This window comes from Melanostigma gelatinosum (assembly GCF_949748355.1).
Source record: "Melanostigma gelatinosum genome assembly, chromosome: 2".
NCBI lineage: Eukaryota > Metazoa > Chordata > Actinopteri > Perciformes > Zoarcidae > Melanostigma > Melanostigma gelatinosum.
The window spans coordinates 11,177,801-11,202,236 of NC_136635.1; the positions used below are offsets into that span (position 1 = coordinate 11,177,801).

General features: G+C 40.6%; 1 protein-coding gene across 1 annotated transcript in view; it reads right to left on the reverse strand.

Annotated features, from left to right (window-relative positions):
* Nucleotides 1-1,061: 1,061 nt before the first annotated feature.
* The window catches only part of myom2b (myomesin 2b), a 29,777-nt gene continuing 6,402 nt past the window's right edge, over nt 1,062-24,436 (reverse strand). The window contains exons 6-39 of the mRNA XM_079283185.1: nt 22,930-23,018; nt 22,729-22,779; nt 22,412-22,576; nt 21,837-21,998; nt 21,536-21,677; nt 21,104-21,303; nt 20,021-20,074; nt 19,721-19,848; nt 19,243-19,426; nt 18,910-19,084; nt 18,676-18,797; nt 18,388-18,575; nt 17,665-17,791; nt 17,303-17,481; nt 15,285-15,399; nt 14,877-15,039; nt 14,648-14,754; nt 12,498-12,542; nt 11,961-12,097; nt 11,580-11,724; nt 10,939-11,001; nt 10,478-10,545; nt 9,880-9,993; nt 9,506-9,593; nt 8,760-8,798; nt 7,784-7,889; nt 6,969-7,035; nt 6,519-6,615; nt 6,058-6,094; nt 4,338-4,360; nt 4,125-4,180; nt 3,962-4,051; nt 2,040-2,165; nt 1,062-1,633 (exon numbers count right to left, since the gene is read on the reverse strand). Of these exons, the coding sequence (XP_079139311.1) occupies nt 1,427-1,633; nt 2,040-2,165; nt 3,962-4,051; nt 4,125-4,180; nt 4,338-4,360; nt 6,058-6,094; nt 6,519-6,615; nt 6,969-7,035; nt 7,784-7,889; nt 8,760-8,798; nt 9,506-9,593; nt 9,880-9,993; nt 10,478-10,545; nt 10,939-11,001; nt 11,580-11,724; nt 11,961-12,097; nt 12,498-12,542; nt 14,648-14,754; nt 14,877-15,039; nt 15,285-15,399; nt 17,303-17,481; nt 17,665-17,791; nt 18,388-18,575; nt 18,676-18,797; nt 18,910-19,084; nt 19,243-19,426; nt 19,721-19,848; nt 20,021-20,074; nt 21,104-21,303; nt 21,536-21,677; nt 21,837-21,998; nt 22,412-22,576; nt 22,729-22,779; nt 22,930-23,018 (3,859 nt within the window). The 3' untranslated portion in view covers nt 1,062-1,426. The remainder of the gene's footprint in view (nt 1,634-2,039; nt 2,166-3,961; nt 4,052-4,124; nt 4,181-4,337; nt 4,361-6,057; nt 6,095-6,518; nt 6,616-6,968; nt 7,036-7,783; nt 7,890-8,759; nt 8,799-9,505; nt 9,594-9,879; nt 9,994-10,477; nt 10,546-10,938; nt 11,002-11,579; nt 11,725-11,960; nt 12,098-12,497; nt 12,543-14,647; nt 14,755-14,876; nt 15,040-15,284; nt 15,400-17,302; nt 17,482-17,664; nt 17,792-18,387; nt 18,576-18,675; nt 18,798-18,909; nt 19,085-19,242; nt 19,427-19,720; nt 19,849-20,020; nt 20,075-21,103; nt 21,304-21,535; nt 21,678-21,836; nt 21,999-22,411; nt 22,577-22,728; nt 22,780-22,929; nt 23,019-24,436) is intronic.

The following is a 24,436-nucleotide window of genomic DNA, read 5'->3' on the forward strand; positions in this document are numbered from 1 at the left end:
GATAGCATGACTGTTGGCTGACAGTACATAATTGATATATAGCTGTAAGGTAAAATATGTGAAGATTTTCCAAAAACATTTGTTTTGTGCTGACAGTCAGAGTCAGTATTTAGATTGGTTACCGTATATGTGACACGGTTCCACGGCTCTGGTGGTGATTCACTGCCAGCTGATCTTCAGCATGTTCAATATCTCACCATGGTGACGTTAAGTTAAGGAGGACGGTCTTCTACACTTGCAGCCATCAGTTCAGACGTGGGAGCATAACAATGGCTTTGTACATTGTGGCCTATTTCTCTCTGTACCTGTGTTAAAATGTTCTTTGTGAAAGTAAAGGTGAAAACTAAATCCCTTCAACATTCATCTTGCTGGGTGTAGCAGAGCCTTGGAGCTGTGACACTAAGCCTGTGTTGTTTTGTGCATCAACATCCTGCAGAAAGCATTAAAAGAAAGACACTTTCCGAAATGTAAATGACTTTTTTCATGTATAAAACACATCTCATGACCGGGAGGCCGAGCCAAACCATTGATCATACACAGAGCCGGCCCTCCCTGTAGGCACAGTGGGCCCACCTCTCTGCACAGGGCCACGACTTGGCTTGGCTCCGTCTTCAAAGGGTCGTGGCAGTGTTGGTGTTTGAGAGGGAATTGAGAAATTCTGCCAAGGGCGTCATAAAGCACAATATGTTGCACACCATGAACAATGCAGGCATCAATGAAAGCTGTCTTTTCAGCAGGATACTGATGAGGTTCCCCACTGACGAGCAAAGCTATTGTTCCTGAAGTATCACACATGGTTATGTTGTGTTTTATGTTGTTGGAACATGTTGTGAGACAGTTACTATAGCTCTGAGGGGCTGAAGCAGTCTGAGCAGATGTCTCCATGGTGGCGACCAACAATATCCTTTATAAGGCGTCTGTTTAATTCAAATGTCATCTCTCCTTTACTTTAGCCAGCACCACATTGGGTTTTTTGTTTGTTCCATTTGTTGTGTGAAAAAGATGCATTTCATTGTTCTACTTCACTTACATTCCAGCGTTAATTTAAAAACACATTTCAGTCTCTTTGCAGCAACAGTTTTATTGAATTTCAACTTTATTCAAGTTTCATTTCAGTTCATTTCAATTAAATGAGTCATTTCTAATTAAGCCATCTTCAGATATCAACTACTTTTGTATTAGTAATTTCATTTTTTTTTGTTTTTATACAGGGAAATAACAGTAGTTATTTTCCCAATTTATTTTGTTTACTATGACAGTTATTACTTTAGCCATCACAGGTCTCTTGACTCTCTAATTTAACGCCAAGTGTGGTAGCTCCATTTAATTTAATGCTTTTAACATTTGTCTAGAAAGAGAATAACAATGAAAGCTTGTGTGGTTGTGTGTGAATATGTTTCTTCCCCACGTATTATTGCCATGCTTTCTACTTCCTCCTTGTAGGAGTGGGACTCTTCATTCCTTTTCCATACGCTCTAGGAGGGGCGGGGCTAGGAGTGGATGGGGCGGGGCTTGGAGCAGGCTGGGTCTTGGGCTGTGGTATTTCAATGGGGAGTTTAGGAGGGATCATTGTTTTAGGGGTCAGAGTTGGTATCACCTCCGGGATTTTCTCTCCGTGACGGTACACACTGACCTGGAGAGGGAGAGACAGAATAAGACATGATGCTAGTGTGATACAAACATTGCCCATACATGAATTTACTTTACTGTATGGCCGCAGAGAGTTCATAAGGTCTACACCTTCCATGCAAAATTGTACAGCATTTAAACACGTCCTTTGGAGTCTTAGGTGAAGAATATTCTAGGTCAGGATTCTGCAATGTTTTTTTCATGATATAACTGTCAAATCAGTGTCAGACAAAAATCAGAAGGTCAAATATCAGCTTTGTAACCGCTCTGAGTTCAATATAAGTGCTATCATGAGAATAACTCTCTGCTGGGGCCCAATGAAATAACAAGATTTGTGCCACAGATGGTGACAAAAATTCCACGGCTCTGAGTAAATCCAGTCATTTGTGATACGCAGCAGCGACACTCACCACTATATCCACAGACTCCCCTCCGTATTTGTTCTGGACAATCATGGTATATCTGCCAGAATTCTCCATGGAAACACCTTTGATCGTCAGACAGGCAAACCTGCCCTGATCCAGAGAGACCACGTACTGAAATATGAAATCAAAGGTTAGAGAAGTGAGAGAGCCAGCACAGGGAGTTTGGCATGATTTAAAATTTTAAAAAACGCCTGTCACTTTGAGTTTTATTTAAAAATAGATTCATATTTTAGTCAAAACAGCAGCATAAGCTTTGATTATATTGCTTCACGAAAACCTGAGCACTGCTAGATGGGCTTGGTGGACACAAGATCAAATAATTTCCTCCAATCTAGTCACCATTCTTATCTGCTTACCTCTGTTAGGTCAACCATAGGATTAGATTAAATGGCAATAAAAACATATGAGACCCCCAAAAACAAAGCCATTGATGTTCAAAGCCTTCAGAGTAGAAGAACACTTGGTAGATGTTCTTCAGACACCTGAGACAAGATAGAGTTCTTATATTCTGACTTGCACCATGTGCCTAAAAATAAAATAGACCTAAACATATATATATATTTGCAATTGATGGACTTGTTCTAATCAACACGTTATATGGTCTTGTATAATTGCATTCATTTATTAGACCCATGTAGGCTAATCTGTGGGTTGCTAATTTACTTCTGTTTGACTTTTGAAAGGTAGCAGCTGTATAAAAAAATGTTAAGTTAATTACATAATGATGGTAGTTTTGTTAAAAAAAGAAAAAAATACATTCTGGTACTCACTGGCTGTGTAGTTATACAGTAACACATATCTTAGCTTCAGTGCAATATTCTCTGGATCTGTTTGTTTTTCTTTCAATAGTATACTCTGTGGTAACGAGGTAGGGGAGATGCACTCCTGAGCTTTGGAAAAAACATCACCAAGGACTTCATTCCTTGTTTTAGACAGATTATTAGCAGGTGAGGGAATGAATAAAGAAGAGGGCGAACTACAACACGTATTCCACCTGGACCGCGCTTTCTCAGACTTAGATCTCCAAAGCCGTTAAGAGCCGAAGGATGCTGATGCTGTTGAAAGAGCCTCCGCTGACAGGGGACAGGCTGTAGACTCATAGTGGAAGGCAAGTAGGTCAATGAGTTATGAAAGGTGGATTTGTTCCATTACCTATCCAGGAGTGTGCTGATAATGCTGACCTCACCTGAAGTATGCAGATCCCTCCAGCGAGGGATTGTAGCTGGTGCTGAAGTCTACCCAAAAAGCAGATAGAGGCCCTTTGTTTCTCTTAGTTTCTTAGTTTTTACGTTTACTTTTGTTTAGTTCTTGGATGAGAAAAAAATAAAATTCTTCAAAACAATAAGTTTCTAAACAATTTGAATTTGTCATTCATTTAAGCAGATTGCACGTTCTTTGGCACACATGTGAAGGAGTAAGTATAATGGTCTACAATTTGCTCAACAACCACTTGCACGTGGCTTGCTGTTGGGTTGATTCTCGCTGAAATTGTCCTACTCTTCACAACTTCTAAGCATTCTTTCATTGTTTCAGCCATCACAATTTATAATGGATTTATAATGGATTATTACCGAGTACATTCTCGTAATCTCTTATTTAAATGCGACTTTTCCATTTCTTGATATTAGTTTGCGTGTCATTTTAAAAAGGTAAAAGTAACAAAACATAACTCGGTAGACGCGTACCGAGACCCCATCGTATCACTCGACAAGCCAATAGAAACACACTAGCAATTGTGTCTGATTAATAAGGTAGTTAATCATGGGAAAGACAGGAGGGGCTGGGTTTGGAGAAGGGAGTAATCGGCTTCAACATTCAGCAGTAGCGTGTAATAGGTAGGAACCAAAGAAAGGAGGGAGGCCCTGTTTGAATTCCCTTTCTTCTGTTGGTGTGGCTGAAGCATTTACCTGATCATCAAGTTCCACATCTGCTCCATTCCTCAACCATGAGACTTGAGGCTTGGGCTCGCCACACACTGTGCATGTTAAACTCAGGGTCTACAGAAAGAAAGATGACTTTTTAGAAAAACATGCGCACATTTACAGATACTTAAATCACATATACACCTACCTTCTTTTCCATAATGGTTACCACATCAGGCAGTCCTCCAACCACCTGACCACGGTCTGAAACAAACCGTTGTTAATATTAATAATCTTTCTTCTTGCCTATAATATTGATGATGACTTAATAATAATACGATGACTAAATAATCAGAAGCAATAACTGTATAAAGTAGCTGTATTACACAAAGAAAGCAGAAGAGTGGAATAATTAACTCACACTTCTCAGCATAGGCCTCGGCCCTGAAACACACAGAAAATAAAGTTAGAGATCTGCATCTCGCGCTCTCATTCAGCAGTACACGTATCATATTGGACAACACTGTAACCTAAAACGTATCTTGCAGTATTAAATTGTCTCAAAATAAAACAGCAGGTAGGTCTACTAGCAGCCTTCGTTGAAACTACATTATACGTATGATAATCATCAAGACAATGGCCCCAGGTAACGTTATGTGCCATATGATCGTCATCATCATCATAATTATAGAGAGATCATCATCAGCAAACTTCAACGGAGCAAAGTGTTACGTCAATTAAAGTCCTACGGGTGAATAGCACAGCGAGGAACTCATTTTTCTATTCTGGCATGGGCTCATGTAACGATCGCCCACTCCACATTGAACAGAGTCAGATTAGAGGGGTACATGAGAGTTATTAATCAATAAAGCAGCACCTCTGTCATGACACGTCATGCCGACTTCGGTCTGGTAGCTTCTGTTTGTTTGATATTTTACAGCATTTTATATGATAAAGCAGTGTTGAGCATTGCAATCGTAATGTATTGTAACTATATTTGATGTTACTGCTGTGATGTATTTGATGAGTGTATGTAAAATGTTGTGTTGACACCAAGATCCACTTTGGAAATGGTGTTGCATCGTGCTTTCAAGTGCAACCAAGGATGTATTTATCTGTATTTTGTCTCTTTTTCTTTTACACCCAAAATAAAAACCAACCAACCAACTAACTAACTAGTCAACCAACAAATAAGTATGAAACACAACCCTTTGTTGTAAATGTAGTACAGCCAAGTTTGGTTGTGGTCTGTTTCTACTATCTGGCTCTGCTCACTCACCACACACTTAATATCTTTTCCATTTTTGGGTCAGTAGCAGTGGTCAGATGGTTTGCCACAAGGTATTCTGGGTTAAGAGCCAAAACCACATAATACTGCAGTTTATTCAGGGACTTAACAGAATCTTTTCTATGGCAAAAAAAACCCGATACTGCTTTGTAATCACTGGGTGAGCGCTGTCAGAGCAGCATGGGAGGACCAGAGATCAGCCACAGGACCAGATGGCTGGGGGCGACTCTGCTCTCCTCTCGGCATGTTGATGCTCAATCAGAAGGGCAACAGGATGGCACTTGTTTCAATGTGTTTGTAAAATATTTAGCTTAAATGTCTCTCTTTGAATATTAATTAGAAAAGGGGGTTGGATAGTTTCCACTCCGCGTGTTTTGAGTTTCAATTGATTTTTTTTAAAATGGATTTGCAAAATTCAGCATGTAGGGTGTCGCTTTGGCCCAATTGGCCAAAGGACCCAAAAGGATCTCTCTGCGACCTGACTGCTCCTATTTTTGAAACATTCATTTTTCTTTGCTCAAATTATAATATTATGGAAATTGAAATACAGCTCTGTTTGCATAAAGGTGTACAGAGTTTACAAAAATATTAACACAATCATGTATGCTATGAATGGAAAAGTAGATAAAAAAAACAAATGTAATAGCTGAGTGACTCAACATGTTATCAGTGGCAGAACTATCAGTGTCCTGGGCAATCAACATACATTACTTTTATTTACCACGTGTCAAACCTGCAGCGATGAAGTAAGTAAGTTCAAATGTGAAGGAACCAGTGATTCATCTTTAACAGAGTTAGTCCGACTCAAATATACACAGAAAGGCAAGAAACAGATCTGAAAGTGTAGTCATACTTAAGTTTCTGGAACTCAGTGAAGGCCTTCTCATATACTGTAATAGACAAAAACACAGTTTCACTGATCACCACTTTAACTGTCTCCTCACTTTATTTTAGAGTAGTAGCAGTGATCGTCTTGTATAAATGCTGGTTCAACAAATAAACACACTACTTTTAACATAGCTTCAGCAGTGGAGTTGAGAAATCATGCCACATCCAATCCAATATTTGTCAAAAATATTACTATTTGGAACATAGTGAGCATAATGGAAGGACAGAGGAGGTGAGCGAACAGCAAACGTTTTACGGGCAGCTCCCAAGCCTACCGGGACGAGTGTTTGATACACAAAAGATACGACTTTGGTTAGAGTATCACTCAAAAGTCTTAAACTACAGACCGAAGCCAAGAGCTCAATAAAAACAAGTGACAATAAAAAGTGTGAGTGACAGAACAAATGAGAGAGACGAGGTACCGACCATCACCACTGAGGTCCAGTGTGCGTTTGTGTGAGTTTTCAGAGTTGGTGATCACGATGGAGTACATTCCTTTATCCTTCTCCATTGGCTCAATCACCTGTCAATCAATTAATCAACAAACCCATCAAAAAGTGAGTGTCTGGCTGTTTATTTCTACTTTAATGCATGGCTTAAAACCAGGTCATTAAAATGATAACGCGTTCACACAAAAAGCAAAAGGAAGACACACTGTTAAATTCATGACGTTTAATGAATTATGAAATGTGTGAAGTTTTTATTCATTAGGGTGATATTATCTCATTTGTCTCAAAGTTGCCCTGGTATCACCTCCACAAAGGTGCTCTGAGCAACAGTTCCACTACCTGAGGGGCTTTACTGTCATGAAATGATCCATGTATGATTCAATGATGAGGTATATACAGTTCAGCTTTGTACAGGAGACGATAATACCTCCATGGTTGCCATAGCAGGGGCTCCTCCAATCACAATCTTGTCACTGTGGGAGAGTTTAGCCTCACTGAGGAGAAGAGAGGAGAGGTTAGTGTGTGTGTGTGTGTGTGTGTGTGTGTGTGTGGAGACATGTACTGTTTATTTGTGAGTAGGTGACGCTTGTTGGAGGAAATGGAAAATCATCTTTACATGCCTGCCTAATGTTACGCATAGGGATACCAATTCCTCTCTCTTGCTGTCCGTCGCTCTCTCTCACACACACACATTCCCAGAAAGAGCAGGGTGAGGTTAAAAATCGAATCTCCATCATTTTTGTTCTTTACACAATTGATTAACAGAAATGCCTCCTGTCCCCTTTTTTCTTTTTGTTCCATCTTTTTTTCTGAATCTCACTCTATTTCCCCTCACACCACATTTTATAATCTGCAGGGCACAACAGAGTGCCTTTAACCTTGCTTCTTTATGGGAAATGACATGGGTGGGTTTTTGTCACAAAACAGGCCATTCTACTGCAATAACCAGGATAATGAAAACACTTGCCAACAGCCATCACAAGTTTTATGATGTTGGTTATTGTTTTTGCCACTCCCAGCAGTTTAACTTGAGAGAAAAGCAAATAAATGTGGTTGTGGTCAGCATGTTTATAGGCAGACTGATCAGAATGATCTTATACCTCCTAAAAACACTGACAACAACTACGTTGTTATTGTCATTATGTCCTCATTCTTCTCCTCAGCACTACTTGTTGCCGGTGTTGTAGTGGCATTGGTAGCAGTGTTTTTAGTTTTATAGAATATAATAATGTGAATTCTTACCCACGACACCAGGTGATGTTCATCTCTGAGGTGTAATACTTCATGTGACACTGCAGCTGAATGCCTGTTGCTGTGCAGTTAATCACCAGCTCTGCTGCACTGGATCCTAGAGGAGGTGACAGAGGTTGTGGAGTGGCACATTTGACATTAGAATCAGATACATATTCCCCATCTGCTTCTGGATAACCTGGCATCTCCGCTGCCGCTACACGATGCACTTAATTGCTCAGAATTAATCAAATCAAATCTAACTTTCATCTGCAGCCATGAGACTTCCCTTTTATGTTCCCGTTACCCACTTTAGGAAAGCAGAATTGTACTAACGAAGCAGCGTGCAGATTTTAGAGTGCAGACTATTTGTATGCTGCATTCAATAAAGCGCTTCGAACATCAGAGGCTTTGATACCTAAAAATAGAGTTTTATCCGACAGTGTATCTGTGTGGGACTTTGCTCAAGTGTGTCATCCACCTGGTCACATCACCATGGTTTCCCATTATCGCAGTAATGAACCCTCTTCTCCTCTGCAAGCACTGCTGTAACAGTTTCTGCAGAGCAGTCAAGTGACTGTCTCTTAAAATAGGAGTAAGATGCTCCTCCACACTGTCACTGTGACAGCGCAGTGGAATTTTAAAGTGATTTCACCACATGACGACATGATGGCCAAATGCTTCCAGCACGACAACTTCTGCTACATGCTGATACGTGTGTGTGTGTGTGTGTGTGTGCAGCAGTGGTATTTTAAAGACAGAAATGTATCAGCCTGGTGATGGATCTACTAAATCTCTTATCAATGTGGTGCAATTGTGCCGTGTGTACATCATTTGCACTTGATCCCTTCAGTGGGTAGAGGAGGATGATAGTGATGTTCAGGACTGTTTTTAATACGGATAATGTGTCAGTGAGATAATTGATGTCTGTGTATTCACCTCTCTGCATGTGTGTGGGTGTGTGAGTGTGTGAAAGGCAGATACCCACCAGCAAGTTGGCTGATCTTGTTTATGGCATCGTCAAAGACTAGAAGAGAGGCAGAAAAACATGGGGTCAGGGAAAGAGCTGCCGTCGGAGAAGGCAAAGTCACAATGCTGCCCTCTGGTGGTTGCATTAAGAATTCACCATAGAAAGGTTCAAATGAAAGGTGCGTTTCCTTGACTCCACATCCTGTGGTTCAGTATCCCTGTTGCCATTATTTACCAATTAACTGACAATTGCTGTTCTTTGGTGGTGTCACTACTTAGGTAAAATGGCAAAAGGGTGTGATTAGCTGTCAGCTAATCATTAAATATTTACTAACTTCTAATATTGACTGGGAAAAAGAGGTTCTGAAAAGGACAGTAATATTTAGCTCTGCCATCAAAATGTATACAGAAGAACACGCTTACTACAGAACACTCGATTTAGTTCCTTTCAAACTAACTTTTACAGGAACATTCAAATGTATTTTCTCAGGAATAAATACAGCCAGCAGGTGAACGGTCACATGACAAGAACTCTTTGTGTAGAGTAGTTGGAAAAACAAAGTTGGGGTTTTAAAAATGCATTAGTTTACCACAGATGCAGTGTTTACATTTGGATCATACTTTTTTTTCCCGTGTCCCACTTCTTAATGAGCATCAAGCTCGTTTTCAGTTCATGCTCAGTTCGAAAACCAGCCAGCCGGCAAGTCAGTGAATTACTCCCCTAATTAATCAGCGAGATAAATTAAGTAAGACAGATATGTTTACCTTTTCCGGAGATGTCAATTTGGCTCATGTCTTTTCCTCTGTCATCACTGATGGTGGCCTTATAAACTCCCACTGTCTTCAGTGAAAACTGGAGATGACGCAAAAAAAAGGAATGCATCAAATAGTGTGTCGAGGATGTAAGAGACACAGAATGTTGAATTGTACATCTGAACACATGGTGAGGTCTGTGTGTCCTTGTTTTTGCATCGCAGCATGTTTGCACCAAAATCAGTGAAGAAAATATCGCATCTACTCCTTGACTTTGTGTCGTCACTACACTACATCCTGGTATGTGCATGTATAACCATGCAAATAATATTATTGTAGACGGTTTCATAGCATGCAGAATATTAACAGCACCAAAGTAATATTACCAGTTTAATCGGCAGTTTGCACACTCCTGATCCCATGTCAGGCTTCACATCAGGGATGATCTCAGTGTCTTCTTTATACCAGTGGAACACTGATTCCTTCTTCAAGTTAGACACCTGCAATGAAAAACAGAATCCCACATATTATCAATACATTCTTATCGTATAAAAAGGTTACTCATTAAAAAGAGGGTTTTGCTTTTTATACAGCACATTATCCAATCCCAATGCCACCAATTAAGTCTGAGATTGACCGCTGCCTTTAAAAGTCACTCATCAGAGTTAAGATGTGTTCCACCTCATCTTTTTTCACTCAACCTCATTTTCTGCACATGTCTGCTGTGTTTCTACATTCTTAAAAATGTAGTGACAAACTGATTAAATAGATGTTGGCTTTGTCTCGAGGGATATGAACAATACTTTCATTTAAAACACTGTAATTCTGGTTCATTTCAATCTGGACCTCATCATTACACAGCATTTTCATAATCCTGTACTCAAGCCTCCTAGAATGGCTAATTAGCTGTCGATTAGCACAAGACAGACTAAAATCAGTTCGGAGTGTAGATACTCAATAATTACTGAGGTTGGCTGTGTTTACCTTGCAGACCAAAGTGACAGAGCAGTCATCTCCAACCTGAAGTGTCAGGAACTCACTGAAGTGGGGACCTGTGGTGGATGAAGGCAGGAGCGAAAGGCTCAGGGAAAACATGAGCTTAGCCGTACAACAAACTGCATGTGGACCGAGATTGTGTGAGTTCTATTACCTGTAAGTTATGTGTTTCAATGCTTCATGCAAAATACCACTAAGGAATCAACCCTTGCACCTATGGTAGCTGTTCTATACATTTCTACATTTGCAGCTTATTTTGTATGTAGAGAGCCGTTTCAAATGTTTTAATGTTCCAACTACCGCTTTCGGTAATGCATGTGCGTTTCCTCCCTGTACACTCATCATGAGATGAGTTGTCTCTCAGGCAACATAGTGGTGAGCTGGTCTCAGGCTAAGTAGAGGAAAAGCTTGCACATGCTTCAGAGTGGATGATGTTTTGTATTGCTCACCCTCCTTGACTCTGATGTACTCTCTCCTCTGGAAGTCAGCCTCGGCCAGTGCTGCTTTGAAAGCTGTGTGCACACACAGATACACATAAATATAGGATAATTAAAAGATCAAAGTGTTGCCAGTAGTTGCTATAGATTCTGTCAGTGGATTAGCTTGCTAATAGTCCTCTGTATGAGAGTGGAATCATAATTTCTGAAATCAAGCTTCCTTATTTGAATCTCTTGAGTGTCCGTTTTACATAAAAGCTTCAAAACCACCTTTACATTTATCAACTGAATACATTTCCATAACCTAGTCTCTTATGGTGGAGCTGGAGTAAGTCAAGCACATATGTCTCAACAGGCTGTGTTCATTCTGAAAAACCTGACTGGTGGATGGTGGTAGATCACAGTGTTTCCCACAGGATTGTATGAGACCGAGTGGTCCTCAGACCCTCTAAGGGGGCACGTAGATAGCAAAATTAAGAGGCTACATCTATCAAGAACTGTGTGCTCATGTAAACAATTCTGGGCTGTAGTAAACAATTTTATCATAAACACATTAGTAAATAGCTAAAAAATGGGAAACACTGGATTGCAGTCAGTTCTCCATAGCAGAGTTGTGCGGTTCAACCAGTTTACAAAGAGCAGGCCTCTCTTACCATCTCCAATCAGAACCAGTGAGCTCTGTGCTTTGCCTCCCCCATCCGTGATCTGGCAGGTAAATGTCCCCTCATTCTCCTGAGTGAAATGGTCCATGATGAACTCAATGATACCTGCAGAGACGTCATGACCCATCTTGTTGGGCTGTGGAAAAATAGAGTTGGCTGTTATAAAATAAAAAAGGCCATGACACACTCCAAAATAGACTGTGTAAATATGGATACATTTAGAGTGACTTTATTTGTTGCCACATGCAGCTGCCTGCATCTTGTTCACCGTACAGCGAGGGAAGAAAGACAATTCTTTCAGCTTGAAGCCTGTATTTTTTCCATTTCTCCCCACTGTTTGTCCATGCCTTAAACTACCGTGTCACATCTTACATTAGCTCCAGACAGTTCCCTGTTGTTGGCAAAGAATTTGTAGGTGACTTTGGGAGAAATCGCCTCAGCCTGCAGCCAGAACCTCATTCTGCCTCTTTCCAAAATCTTATAGGCCAACTCTGATTTCAGCGGGATGACTAGAGGAGAGAAGAGGAGGAAATAACATTTGAGATTACTGCACGTATGCACTAATATGTTAATCAAACTGTTGTTACTTTATCAGTGAGAGAAAAGGACAGGAGGCAAAAGAGTAGGTGAGGTGAATAGTGGTTAGGCAGGTGATGCAAAAGCAGGTAAGACCTTTTGGATAAATAAATAAAAATAAAAAAGAGAGAATTGTGCTCCTAACAGAAGAAAGAAATCTGAAAGGTTCAAAGCGAGTCAGAACAAAGCAAAAGGGAAAAACTGATCAATAGAGGGAGTGGGTAAAACAAATGAGACACAGCAGAGAAAAAGAGCAAGAGAAGAGAGATTAAAAGGGACAAAGAGAGAGAGAGAGATTATGAGAGATCGAAAAAGTCAGCCAGAGGTACTTACTTGGGTGTCTGATGTCATAGCTGAGTGCCAGCATCTTTGTCAACTCTGAAACATAAAGCGACAGTTTAGTCATTTCATGCAAGCATGAGCACAAACAAGCAATTCAAATGCATCTTACACTTTGTACATAGATGTCATTTTATCATGCTTCAAGTACCAAGTTTGGAGTTAGAGAAGTCACTGCTGTAATTATGTTTAATAGGAAGAGACAGATTAATGAACAAACACTGAAATACTAAAGCAAATACAGCCATAGGAAAGACGCTGTGGTTATTATTACGGCTTGTGATTTGGAGCCTTCTTAAGTACCTTTGATATAGGTGAAATAAATGAAATCTTGTGTAGTAGGTTATATAGTAAGTACGGCTGAAAAAACTGTAGGCCAAATGGGAAGCAATCAGTGTAAGGCACACTGAATAATAATAATACTGTAGCCTCGTAGCGTGGTGGTGCAATAGCAGGACAACGTTGTGAAATATCCTGACAGAAAGCCCTTTGCCAGTAAGACGTGGTCCTAAAACGAACACTGCCCCGAGCTTGGAGAAATCAATGTGCTCTGCTAGTATTCATCAGATGTGTAATACAAATGTTTGTTGCCTACGTGACAGTGTGGACGTTTTTAAGCACATTCTCATTGCTTTCATTTGTGTTTCATCCTACACATCGCCTCAGTTCTCTGAAAGACAGTGTAGTTTTGACGTGCCAATGTTGCAGTACAGCCGTTCAAGAAGAAAGAAGAAGAAGAAACAACCCTGTTTTGAATTCTACTGGACAACCAGCAGACATCGGGGTGAGCGCTTCACAGACATTCCAGATCCCAGAACTGATCTTTAATTTCTCCCAGTGGGGGACCTGGGGATTGAATCAACCTTTTTGCTGAAGACTCTGTTGGATCTGTAAACAGGCTTCTCACCCATCAGTAGTAAAAGTGCCAATCTGACCCTTGCCAGAGAAGGCACCAGGGCTCTCAGGTAATACATTCTGCACAATGTGGCCACACTGCCATCTATTGGATAATGATATCTCTGTGTGTGTATCGTATGCAAGACTGCATTGTTAATTTAGTGTGGAGTGAAATCAGTGTTCAGCCTCTCTGCCGTTCATATATTTGTTCTGCCAAGTCTCGCTGGCCCACAAGGGCTTTGGTTGAACCATACCAATTTATTGGCAGATATTGAATATAAAATTCATAACTATGTTTTAATCAGTGTATAATCACCCTAAACTAAGAATCGTTATGTTTTCCTTCGCTTAGAAAAAGCCATTTATATCTTCCTATAGGGAGCGGGTCGTCTTCCACGGAGTCCGCCATCTTGCACTGCCATGTTTTTACAGCAGCTCAGAAGGAACATTGAAGATAGGGATGCGTTCTGACACCCGGAATTAAACGGGCCCCGGTGCTAAATAATTGAAGATCGTAGCATTGATAAGCCCCAACGTTACAGGTGCTTTTTATTCGTACTTTTTCATGTTTTGATGTCATTTTTTATCACGCTGCAGCACGCATTAGTTCTGCCCTCTCACACACACACACACACACGCAAATAACACACACACACACACACACACACATAGACACACACGCATGAATCGCGAGCAGATATGTCGCTGTGCTGAAGTGAACAAGTGAAGGACACTCAAGGTGGCGCAACTATGCTTGTTACTGTACGTGCAATGAAATTGTAAAAAAAACAAAACAGGATGAATGACGGATGTCTGTGTTCTTCATTCTTTATAAACCTCACTCTGAAATGTTCTTTATATTATTGACATTTTACATTTGTTTCGAGTGACTTTATATCGAGACTTTGCTGTAGTCAACATAATTGTTGCAGCTCTAGAAACAATATTTAGCTATATCTAAATTATAAATAACTTCCCAGTATTGAAAAACAATCCAATGTCTGCTTTTGGAACAGATTAACGCGGTGCACCAAACTTTAACGAGTACAAAACTGTAATCAAATGAAAGCGTGTCAAGTGGAAAACATAATGTGTCAGTCTAGGCTGTAAATAAGTGAAAGATAACATATTCAACAGTTTAGGTTTTAGTAGTTTAGTGTTGGATTTCTGTACATTTTGAAAGCTGGAGTTTGGCTTGCTCGCTAAGCAGTAACAGTAACAGTTATACAGCGATTGGTGAATCCTACCTTCAGCAGAGATTGCGTAGCTGGATGACACTCCTTCTGTGTTGGTGACAGAAACAGAGTATGTCCCGAAGTCCTCTTTATCTGCATTCTCAAAGATCAGCTTCGAACTGAAATGCACGACGAGAGAGACACAGACAGATGACGTCCATCTATCCAGCATGTATCCAACTGTTCACATGTGACACACAAATATTCCTGTGTGTGTGTGTGTGTGTGTGTGTAGTCTTACTGGCTGCCTTCAGTCTTAATCACTACTCCTTTGGAGAACTCCGTAATTTCTTTATAATCTTTCTTCCAGACGAACTGAGAACACTCGGATATTTGGCAGGACTCGAATGACAGAACAATGTCACCTGATTTCTCATCCACACCACAGGATACCTCCTGAGAGCCTTGAATACAAAGAGAAAATGACAAAAAGCGGTCTTTTAAAAATGACCCCAATTTCAGGCTACAAGAAAGGCACAGAGGGCCACAGTGTGTATAATTTATATTTCAATGGGCATTTATTGTAACTGTCGGCTCGACTCCCGACTCCCATTCAGCCTCCAGCACTCCGGCAAAGAGTGCATCCCTTCCATCAGAAATTGATGACACAAATTTGATAATCTTTTTGTTGTTTGTGAATAAAAGTTACCTTCCAAAGCTTTGGCAGTCACAGGGTCAGAGGCCATAGAGGCCATACCCACTCCTGCAGCGCTGACCGCACGCACTCGAAACATGTAGCTAGTGCTCGCCTCAAGGCCTGTTACCTACAGGAAACAAACAGACAAGAAAACAAACTTGGTGACGGGTGTACAGCAGGGGTATTCAACTAAAATTCCAAAAGGTCCAGATCGAGAAAATCTCCTCGGGCAAAGATCCGAAACATTACAATAATATCTCACTCGCGCTATTTACTGCCATATATATATAAATATATTCAAGAAGCCTAATAGTAGTAACAACGTCTCTGTGTAGTCAACAACTGTCAAATCAAATAAAGTACACATCAATTATATTTTAACAAATTATTACTATTATTATTATTAAATAACACACAGAAATACATAAATGAATGTTCTTGTCATTTAAAGTGAAATAAGGTCTGGATTAAAGGATATGAATATGTGTTTGACTCCGTAAGTGTGTGTCGATGTGTGAATGAATGGCTTCATGCATAGATGCATGTACAGCACTGAACAAACTAAACATTGATGTCTGAGCTGTTGTAGTGGATTGTATTAGATTATATTGTACCTAACAAAGTGACCAAGGAGTTTAAACTAACAGTAAAATGACTGAGTTGCTTATTTTACTGGTGGACATCTGTAATACATGTAAAACATAATATGTTTTACATATGTTTTTTACATTAAGTTTTACATATTATGTAAAACATAATGTGCACCATTCAGTGAAATGGCTTCTGTCAAAAGCAAAATGACAGTTTACAGTGTGGATTATATGCCAAACAGCAACATTTATAATGTTTTTGCCACTTTGGTGAAGCACCACTGTCAGATTGATGTAGGCTACATGTAAAACGCAAAAAGACAGCTAAGTTACAGCAATAAATACTGCATAACTTGATGCTTGTATGACAATCGCATGGTCTACAGCTACACAGGTGTTAATCATCAATTTCGGTAAATTTGACATGTACGACAACTGACATGAACGTTCTTGCATCATGTTTTGTTCAAACTGTTGGGAATTCCTGAGGCAACGTATTTGGCTGATGAGATAGAGACAGAAGTAGTAAATTCTGAGATCCGGCAGCTGCTGCAGCAAATATTTGCAAAACGTAATATGATATACTAGCAACACACCAATTGCTTTTTGGTAAAAAAAGAATTCTCATCATTTTTATTAACTCATAATTAATCCATCCTGTTTCGCAACCCATGTTTCAGCAGATCGTTAAATATTGTTTTGCATTACACAGCAATCACATACATATAATGTTGATAAGTTGACTTTCTTGTCCGTGTCACATTTGATATAAGACATAATTGCTCCTACTTTTCATTCTAAAACAAGCATTTCCATCTACCTTCTTAGCTGAGCACAGCCAGTAACTGTTTACTTTGTCCACTAGATGTCACTGTCACACAATTTAATATAACTGCATTGCATCACTGCATTGCACAATAGGGCGATTAAAACACTATACTCTACAATATATATATACATATACAGTATATTATAGACTATAATGTATAATATCATATTGTATATATATACACAGTATATTACATTGTCTTTTACATGTTGTAACCAATGTCCTCTGAAGAACTAAAATCAACTTAAAAGTTGTTGCACAACTGCAACTAACGATTATTTTCATTATCGATAAATCTGTCAAAGTCCAAACTGACCAACGGGCCTAAAAATATAAATTTTACAGTCATAGAACAGTGATAAGTTCAGCACACTGAGCTGGAACCAAAGAATGTTTGGCATTTTTGCTTAAAGACATACTATGGGGGAAAATTGTTTAATTAATTATCAATTAATCATTCAATAAACTTATTATTTCAGTTCTGCCTAACTTTTAGGTTTCAAACTTTCAGGTTGCAACGTATTAAGACAATACTATATGGCAGGATTTCAGATGAATAATTATGGTAATCCTCATAAATTTACCATAAACCACATTAAAGATGCTCTCACCTTGTGGAAGCGGTGACTAACTGCCGTCTCATTGGTGGTGGTCCAGTCAGAAGTGCCCTCCTTAGCGTACTCAACATGATAACCTGTGATTGGTCCAGAACCAGCATAGACGGGCTTTTGCCACTCAATCAGCATTGAATTATCTCTCACTTCACCGAAGGTCAGGTCATAGGCTGGGCCTAAAGGACACACCGCATGAGAGGAGACACAAAACCACATTTGTATTTCATTTGGAGGACATGTCAATGAAAACATTCACTCTCTTCCTCTCAGTTCTCCAGGCTATTTGGTAGACATGCGCCTGATGCCATAAAGCATAAAGTTTGATGTAAATGTGTAAAGTCAGTCTAAACATGACTCACCAGGCTCCGGCATAGTCCAGGCCTCACAGCTGAAATCGGCTGAATGTTTGGCAGCTGGTCCGAGACCGGCCAGATTGGCTGCATACACCTGGAACTGATAGACTGCACCCTCTGTCAAGCCCTCCACCTGTCAATAAAACGCTACCACGGTTACAAACATGCTAATCCTCATTTTCTCAAACAAAACTTTACAAACTCACACAAGTCGATCCAGCGTGAAATAGTGGATCGTCGTAGTGAATGAGTTCTTGCTTATCTACTTATCCAAATTGAGCCAGACATTTTTCTTACAGTGTGGAAAACCAAACCACGGTTTAAAAAGTAAACACATATCGAGGGCCAAAGCACAAAACCTCCTGTCTGCAGAATTTTCTGATTGCCGGATTTCATTTTGGATGATGAGAACAAGGAAGGCTGTTCATATTTTATAGTCTGTTTTAAAATAATCCCGCCCTTTATTGAAACTTCATTTCGAGCATCATTTTGTAGAACCTCTTCCAACTTGCACCAAATGATGGAAAGATTTCAAAGATCCTATCTGCAAAATGATCCAGGCATTTTTCAGACAGGAGGTTTTGCTCTTCGGCCATCGATATGTGATTTAAGCTTCGTTGGCATGTCAGAACCAACCAACTGACGCACTTGTGTCAGATGTATGCAACAATTGTTGCTCCCTCTTGTTTTAATGCTTTAAGGTAAGCCAAACAACTGCCATTATTGTACCTTATAAAGTCTTTCTGAGACGGGTGGGATGTGAAGCTCCCTCCACATCGTTGTTCCACTGCGTCTTTTGTCCACATAATACTCCTTGATGTTTGCTCCTCCAGACTGAAGAGGCTTCTTCCAGTTTAGAACCATCGAATGTCCGTCACAGCTCAGCAATGCAATGTCGTACGGAGCAGAGGGGTGGGCTGAAAAGGCAGTACTGAATTGTAATACTATTAATTCCAAAAATAATACTTCATAACCATCATCGTGAGTAATAATAATCAAAAATATGCCAGTACTGACTGAGGGCAGCCTTAACAGTGAGAGGTGCAGACTCCTGGGATTCATCACTCAGACCCAGCTCATTGATAGCCTGGACACGGAAGATGTAAGTTTCTCCTGTGGCGAGACCGCTAACCACAAACCTGCAGAAACAGAATCACATGCATGAGTTTCCCTTTCCATGCTTGAGTGTCGCTTTCATGCTGACAACCAACTTCTATAGAAAGACGCGCTTTTGTTTGGTTGAAAACATACTTGGAGCTCTTGTGAGGTTTGTGATTGGCCGAGATCCAGTCATTGGACCCCTTCACGCACTGGTCGATGTAGTAGCCAATCAGATTGTTGGGTTCCTTGGGAGGAGCCCACTGGATGAGAACAGAGGTGTTCGTTTCCCTGGTAGCAACCACCTGACCGGGAGCAGATGGCACACCTGACGAATACAAAGAACAGCAAATGTTAAAATGTTTCACGAAATGTTTCAATAAATGATAAAAATGACGATAATCATAAACACAACAGCAGCTTAAGTGTGGATTTATTTCATTGCTGTAAAAATCGGTGTGATAATGAAAATAAAACAGAACAGACTTTTGAGTTGCAGGGTTTCAATGGGTCCAGTCGGCTCTGATGGCTCACTGGCTCCATGGATATTGGCAGACACAACTCTGAACTTGTATCTTTTGCCCTCTGACAAGTCAAAGACCGCATAACGGGGAGATCGAATCGGAACCTGAGTGTTGACACGCTGCCACGCGCCACTGTCTACCATGCACTGCGGGAAGAGAGAGACGGAGAAAACATGCTGGCCGTTACTGTGCATCCACACACATACTGATACGTTGTGCTACATTTCAGCCTGCATTCAGTGCAAACCTTCAGTAAAAGTTCAGATTAATCTGGTAAATTCACAACAGTCTGAATGTAGTCGATCAGAAAACTGCTGTTTCCATTGCACATGAAAACAATGTATTATCCTGTTCTTTTAATCCACCTCTAGACTTCCAAGTAGAAAGAGGAGTCGGCCTATGACAAGCAGCATTGGAAACAGTGTGACATGCTTTGTTACCTTTTCGATGTAGTACCACATGGGAGCCTTGCTGGAATATCCAGGTGCTTTCCAGCTCAGAACAACATATGTCCTGTCTATTTCTGAGGCATACATTCCTGATGGAGCACCTGGTGGCTTTCCATCAGCTACAGAGAAACACACACACACACACACACACACACACACAAAGATGATAAAGTACACTTACACAATAGCACTATGAGGCACCCACTGTTTTCTTCCTACCCTGTAGAAAAATATACTGAAAGGATATGTCGTAATAATACATATCCTGTAGATATTTCAGTCAAAACTCACCTTCAACTTCATCACGGTAAGACACAACATCTAGTTTTCCGCCGAGTTTTTTGACTAGAGGAAAATAAAAAAATAAGAAATTGTCACCAATCTGCTTTACTGTCATGTTGCAGTAACAAGGCTTCACTTGTTGTTCATTTTGTAAAAAGAAAATTGTTATGCTATAGATAAACAAATATCAAATTATTTGTCAGTTTTTGATCAACGATGACAGAAGTACCAGTCGTTTTTAAGACTGCATTGACCAAGGATCACATCAAACATAAACCAGCTTTTTACAACAACCCTTACATGTGGCAAACTGCATAGACGTGCAATAAATTCTGCAGCATCCCATGTAACAAAAAGACAGAGAAAATCTCAACTACCTGAATTTACAGTGAGTAAAATGTAAACTATTTACATTAGACCATCATTTGAAACCTTTTATAATTCGGGGATGCTGCCATGGAGCAGCATAGTAGTTGCACTTCAACCACATCTCATCGACATACAAGGCAAGGCAAGTTTATTTGTACAGCACATTTCAACAACAAGGTAATTCAAAGTGCTTCACATGAAACCATTAAAAGCATAAAGGCAAAAGTAAAGGAGATTTAAAACATACATTGAAACAATAAAAACAGTCATTAAAACACTAAATAGCGTGGGACTCCAACCCCGCCTCGGGACTCTAACCCGGCCTCTCTGAGGTCTTAATCGATGTCTCCCTGAGACATTACGCTGCACGCAATCAACCATACACTGCCGCAATTCTGCAACTACTCGCACACAAACCACGTCTGGAAAAGATCTCTGCCGATCTGCGTTTTATAGTGTACGCCTTGCACGAACTCGGTCCCGGAGGAAATGGCGATATATTGTGCAGTTCTTTTATACAGCGTGGGACTCCAACCCCGCCTCGGGACTCTAACCTACAAACAGCAACATAACCAGTAATCATCAACAGTCCATCCAAACATACCAAAACAGCAGCGACATTTGGCATGTCAGGGACTACAGGACACATTTCTTCAAGTCTTCAAATGGTGTAATATAAAAGCCAGGGTTGACATTTCTCTATACTACTCCAGTTAAACCCACCATGGAGCCTCTCAAACTCAGTGGGGTCCAGAGCGGCGATAGGATCAGACATGCGAGATGCTTTGCTGATTCCGTGAGAGTTGACCGCTCTGACTCTGAAGTAGTAGGCGTGTCCCTCAAACAGCCCAGACACTGGGTATTTACAAATCTTTATGGGGTGATCATTACACTGGGTCCAGTTTTCAGTTCCAACCTCGCATCTACAAAACAAAAATCAGGAAACGGAATCGGATCAGAGCGGAGAATGAAAGGAGAAGTACAGTAGAATATGTCAGTGTAGAGGAAAAGGGACGATTCCCTGTACTGTACCTAATGACAATAACTCCTTCACTTGTACAGTTAGTCAAGCAAACTCTATGTAATGACTGACAGTAATCAGTCTTTATGTTGGTCAGGCTATCTATTTATAGTGTTCGTGTTAGTAACTCCTACTTGTCCACAAAGTATCCCAGGATCGGTCCCTCTGTGGTGGTATTTGGGGGTTTCCATGACACAATGACATAGTCCCTATTGGCATCGTGGATCTTGATGTCCATAGGAGCACCAGGTGCACGAGGGACTGGGGGGGGACCATCTTCACAGGAAGTAACACAGTGGCATTTTAACAATCATATTATAAGTAAGAAATCCATATTTAAGTAAGAATAGTAACAGAGTTCTGTGAAATCTGTTCCATCATGTTTACAACGAATCAATAACAATGAAATAAGAAGTCAGTGTGATTCCCTCTTACCTGAGACAGAGACAAATGCACTGTGTTCTGCACTGCCTCCTTTAGTGACCATGCGTATTGTGTAGAGACCTTCGTCATCTTTGAAGAGGTTGGGGATAGTCAAAGTCGTGACACCTCTGCCAGTGTCGATCTTCACCCATTTAGAGTCAAACAGACGCGTGTCTGAAAATGAGACAGGATCATGAATACAGTGTCCCTTCCTGTATGATGCTTAGAAACCATGTTTCTATAAATTATACATGAGGTTTGACTACATCTACAGTGATTTTTAATATAAAAGATGAACCTATCAAAATGTGCTTTTATCCCACGTGGTACCTTTTATGTACACATGGCAACTTGAACTACTCATGAATCGAGGCAACATCGCTGGAGTCTATTTAACTTCTTTCACTTTCATAAATTAGCAATCAAAATAGTGTCCTTAACATATTCCCATTTTTCCTCTGCTCTGCCTCTGGCGCTGGCTGCATGTCGACTAGATTGGGTCTGGTAATCGGGGTGTCAGGCAGAATATATTACCAGCAGTTAAAGTGTAATTACTTTGTCATAAAATGCTACTTTACAACAATTACCATCTCTATACCACTGTGCCTCAGGCTGCAGGTTGGCCAGGTTGGGGTTCAGGGTCATGGTAGCAGTCAACCTGGCAGAGTCTCCCTCGGTGGCAAACACTGGTCCAAACTTATCCAGAAAGGTGATGAGGATTTTGGTGTAATGGATCTCGGGAAGCATAGCAGCTGAGAGATTGGAGAAAGGAAGAAAGAGAGAATGAAAGAGAGATGGAATAGGGCTGGTGGTAACGGCTTGTTGTTTCACATACTTTGAAAAGAGAGACATTTTATAGCCAAGTAGTGGTCCTGATTTTGTCATTTCTGAACATGATGATTACCTGTGAAAGGCAACCATGCATATGGACAGGACTCTTCCTCCTGCTTGAACCCTACATGATTAAAAAAGAAACATACCAAAAGTGCATAATTAGTGAATAATGACCTAAAAAGTAGAATTGAGCATCATGTCTACATAAAGAGTGGGTCCTCTTCACTGGGACTGTATGATAAACATCAGATACAGGGTAATCAGGACTTACTCTTAACGATGACGGAGGCCTGACTAGAGGCCTGTCCATGGCTGTTACGAGCCACCACAGTGTACTGGGCGGTATCATCAGTTGAGCATCTTTGAAAAAAACAACAACACAAGTGTCCAGGTCAATAAACCTGTAAGGTTCTCATAGACTCTTGTGGTACTTTGATTAAAAGATTGCTTAAAACAGCCTACAAACGACACTACGCCTCAGGGTTGTAGCGTAGCAAGGATCTTAGTCACCTTATATCAAGCCATAGATGTTCAAATGAGCCTTTAGTAACGTTTACAGTCATCTGTTAAATTATGGAAAATGCCTAAGTACTGGATGTTCTGTATATCCAAAAGGATCTGCTCCAACAGGACTATCTGTAAACCACGGAAGAAACGAATGCATTAAATAAGCAATCATTTCCCACATGAATGCATTATGTTGCCGAGGATAATCAGCAGCTGAGAAGGCACAGTAGGGATTGAGTAAAGCCCTGTTCGCACATACAGTAGGACCTACAGCATTGGCGGGTTAGATACATGCTTCAACGAGACTGGGCATTAGACATACTACTTGGAGACAGTGCCACAAAGCTGTGACATAAGCCTGTCTTCTTTGAGAATAGATGACAGCGCTTTTCAGTCAGAATTGGTTCAAATTTCCAAGAGATTCTCACAAAAATGCTCATTTTACAAGCTGCAAATCGTTGCAGGATGTAGTGCATCACGTTCTGCGTCTCTTATGATTTGCATGCTTCCTCTAAATCGTATTTGAATGAGATGTTGCCGCTTTTGTTCCCTCTAGAGCCATATGGCCACAGATGTTAAACCATCTTAGCAAGCCCCAAGCAAATCGCAGAAGCTTGTGACCTAGACGAAGTTCTGTTCACAGATGGTGCAAAAACTGAAAACTGCATTGACAGGTTTGTTGGAGCGATGTAGAGAGAAAGTCATGTTTTTGGTCTCACTGTCATTACATGCCATGCATTCGTGACTTTAAGTCAAATCTCTTTCATTCTCTCTTTTATCCTTAAGTCTCTCGCTCTTCCTCCTCTCTCCCTCTCAGAATCCCTTTCTCTTCCTGATACTCTCCTCACCAACTGTTCCACAACCTCATATTACCCTAGTGTCAGCTCACATGGGAATTCCAACCCATGCAGAATGCGTAGGCTGGTGTAGACCTAAGACCTAAGGAGATGACTCTGAAGTTGCAAAAGCAGCATTCAGCAAAACCTTCAAATGCACAGAAATGTTTGCACTGGTGCACTGTGTGTGTGCGTGTGTGTGTGCGTGTGTGTGTGTGTGTGTGTGTGTGTGTGTGTGTGTGTGTGTGTGTGTGTGTGTGTGTGTGTGTGTGTGTGTGTGTGTGTGTGTGTGTGTGTGTGTGTAGGGGGTGGTTGGGGGAGAGGGGTGCTGTACAGGAATGCCATGGCGTAAGGATCTAGGACTGAAAGCTGGGGGGGTAGGGATTCTGCATTTTCTCTGTCTGTCATGAGCAAGGCTTAAAATTACAATGAGCT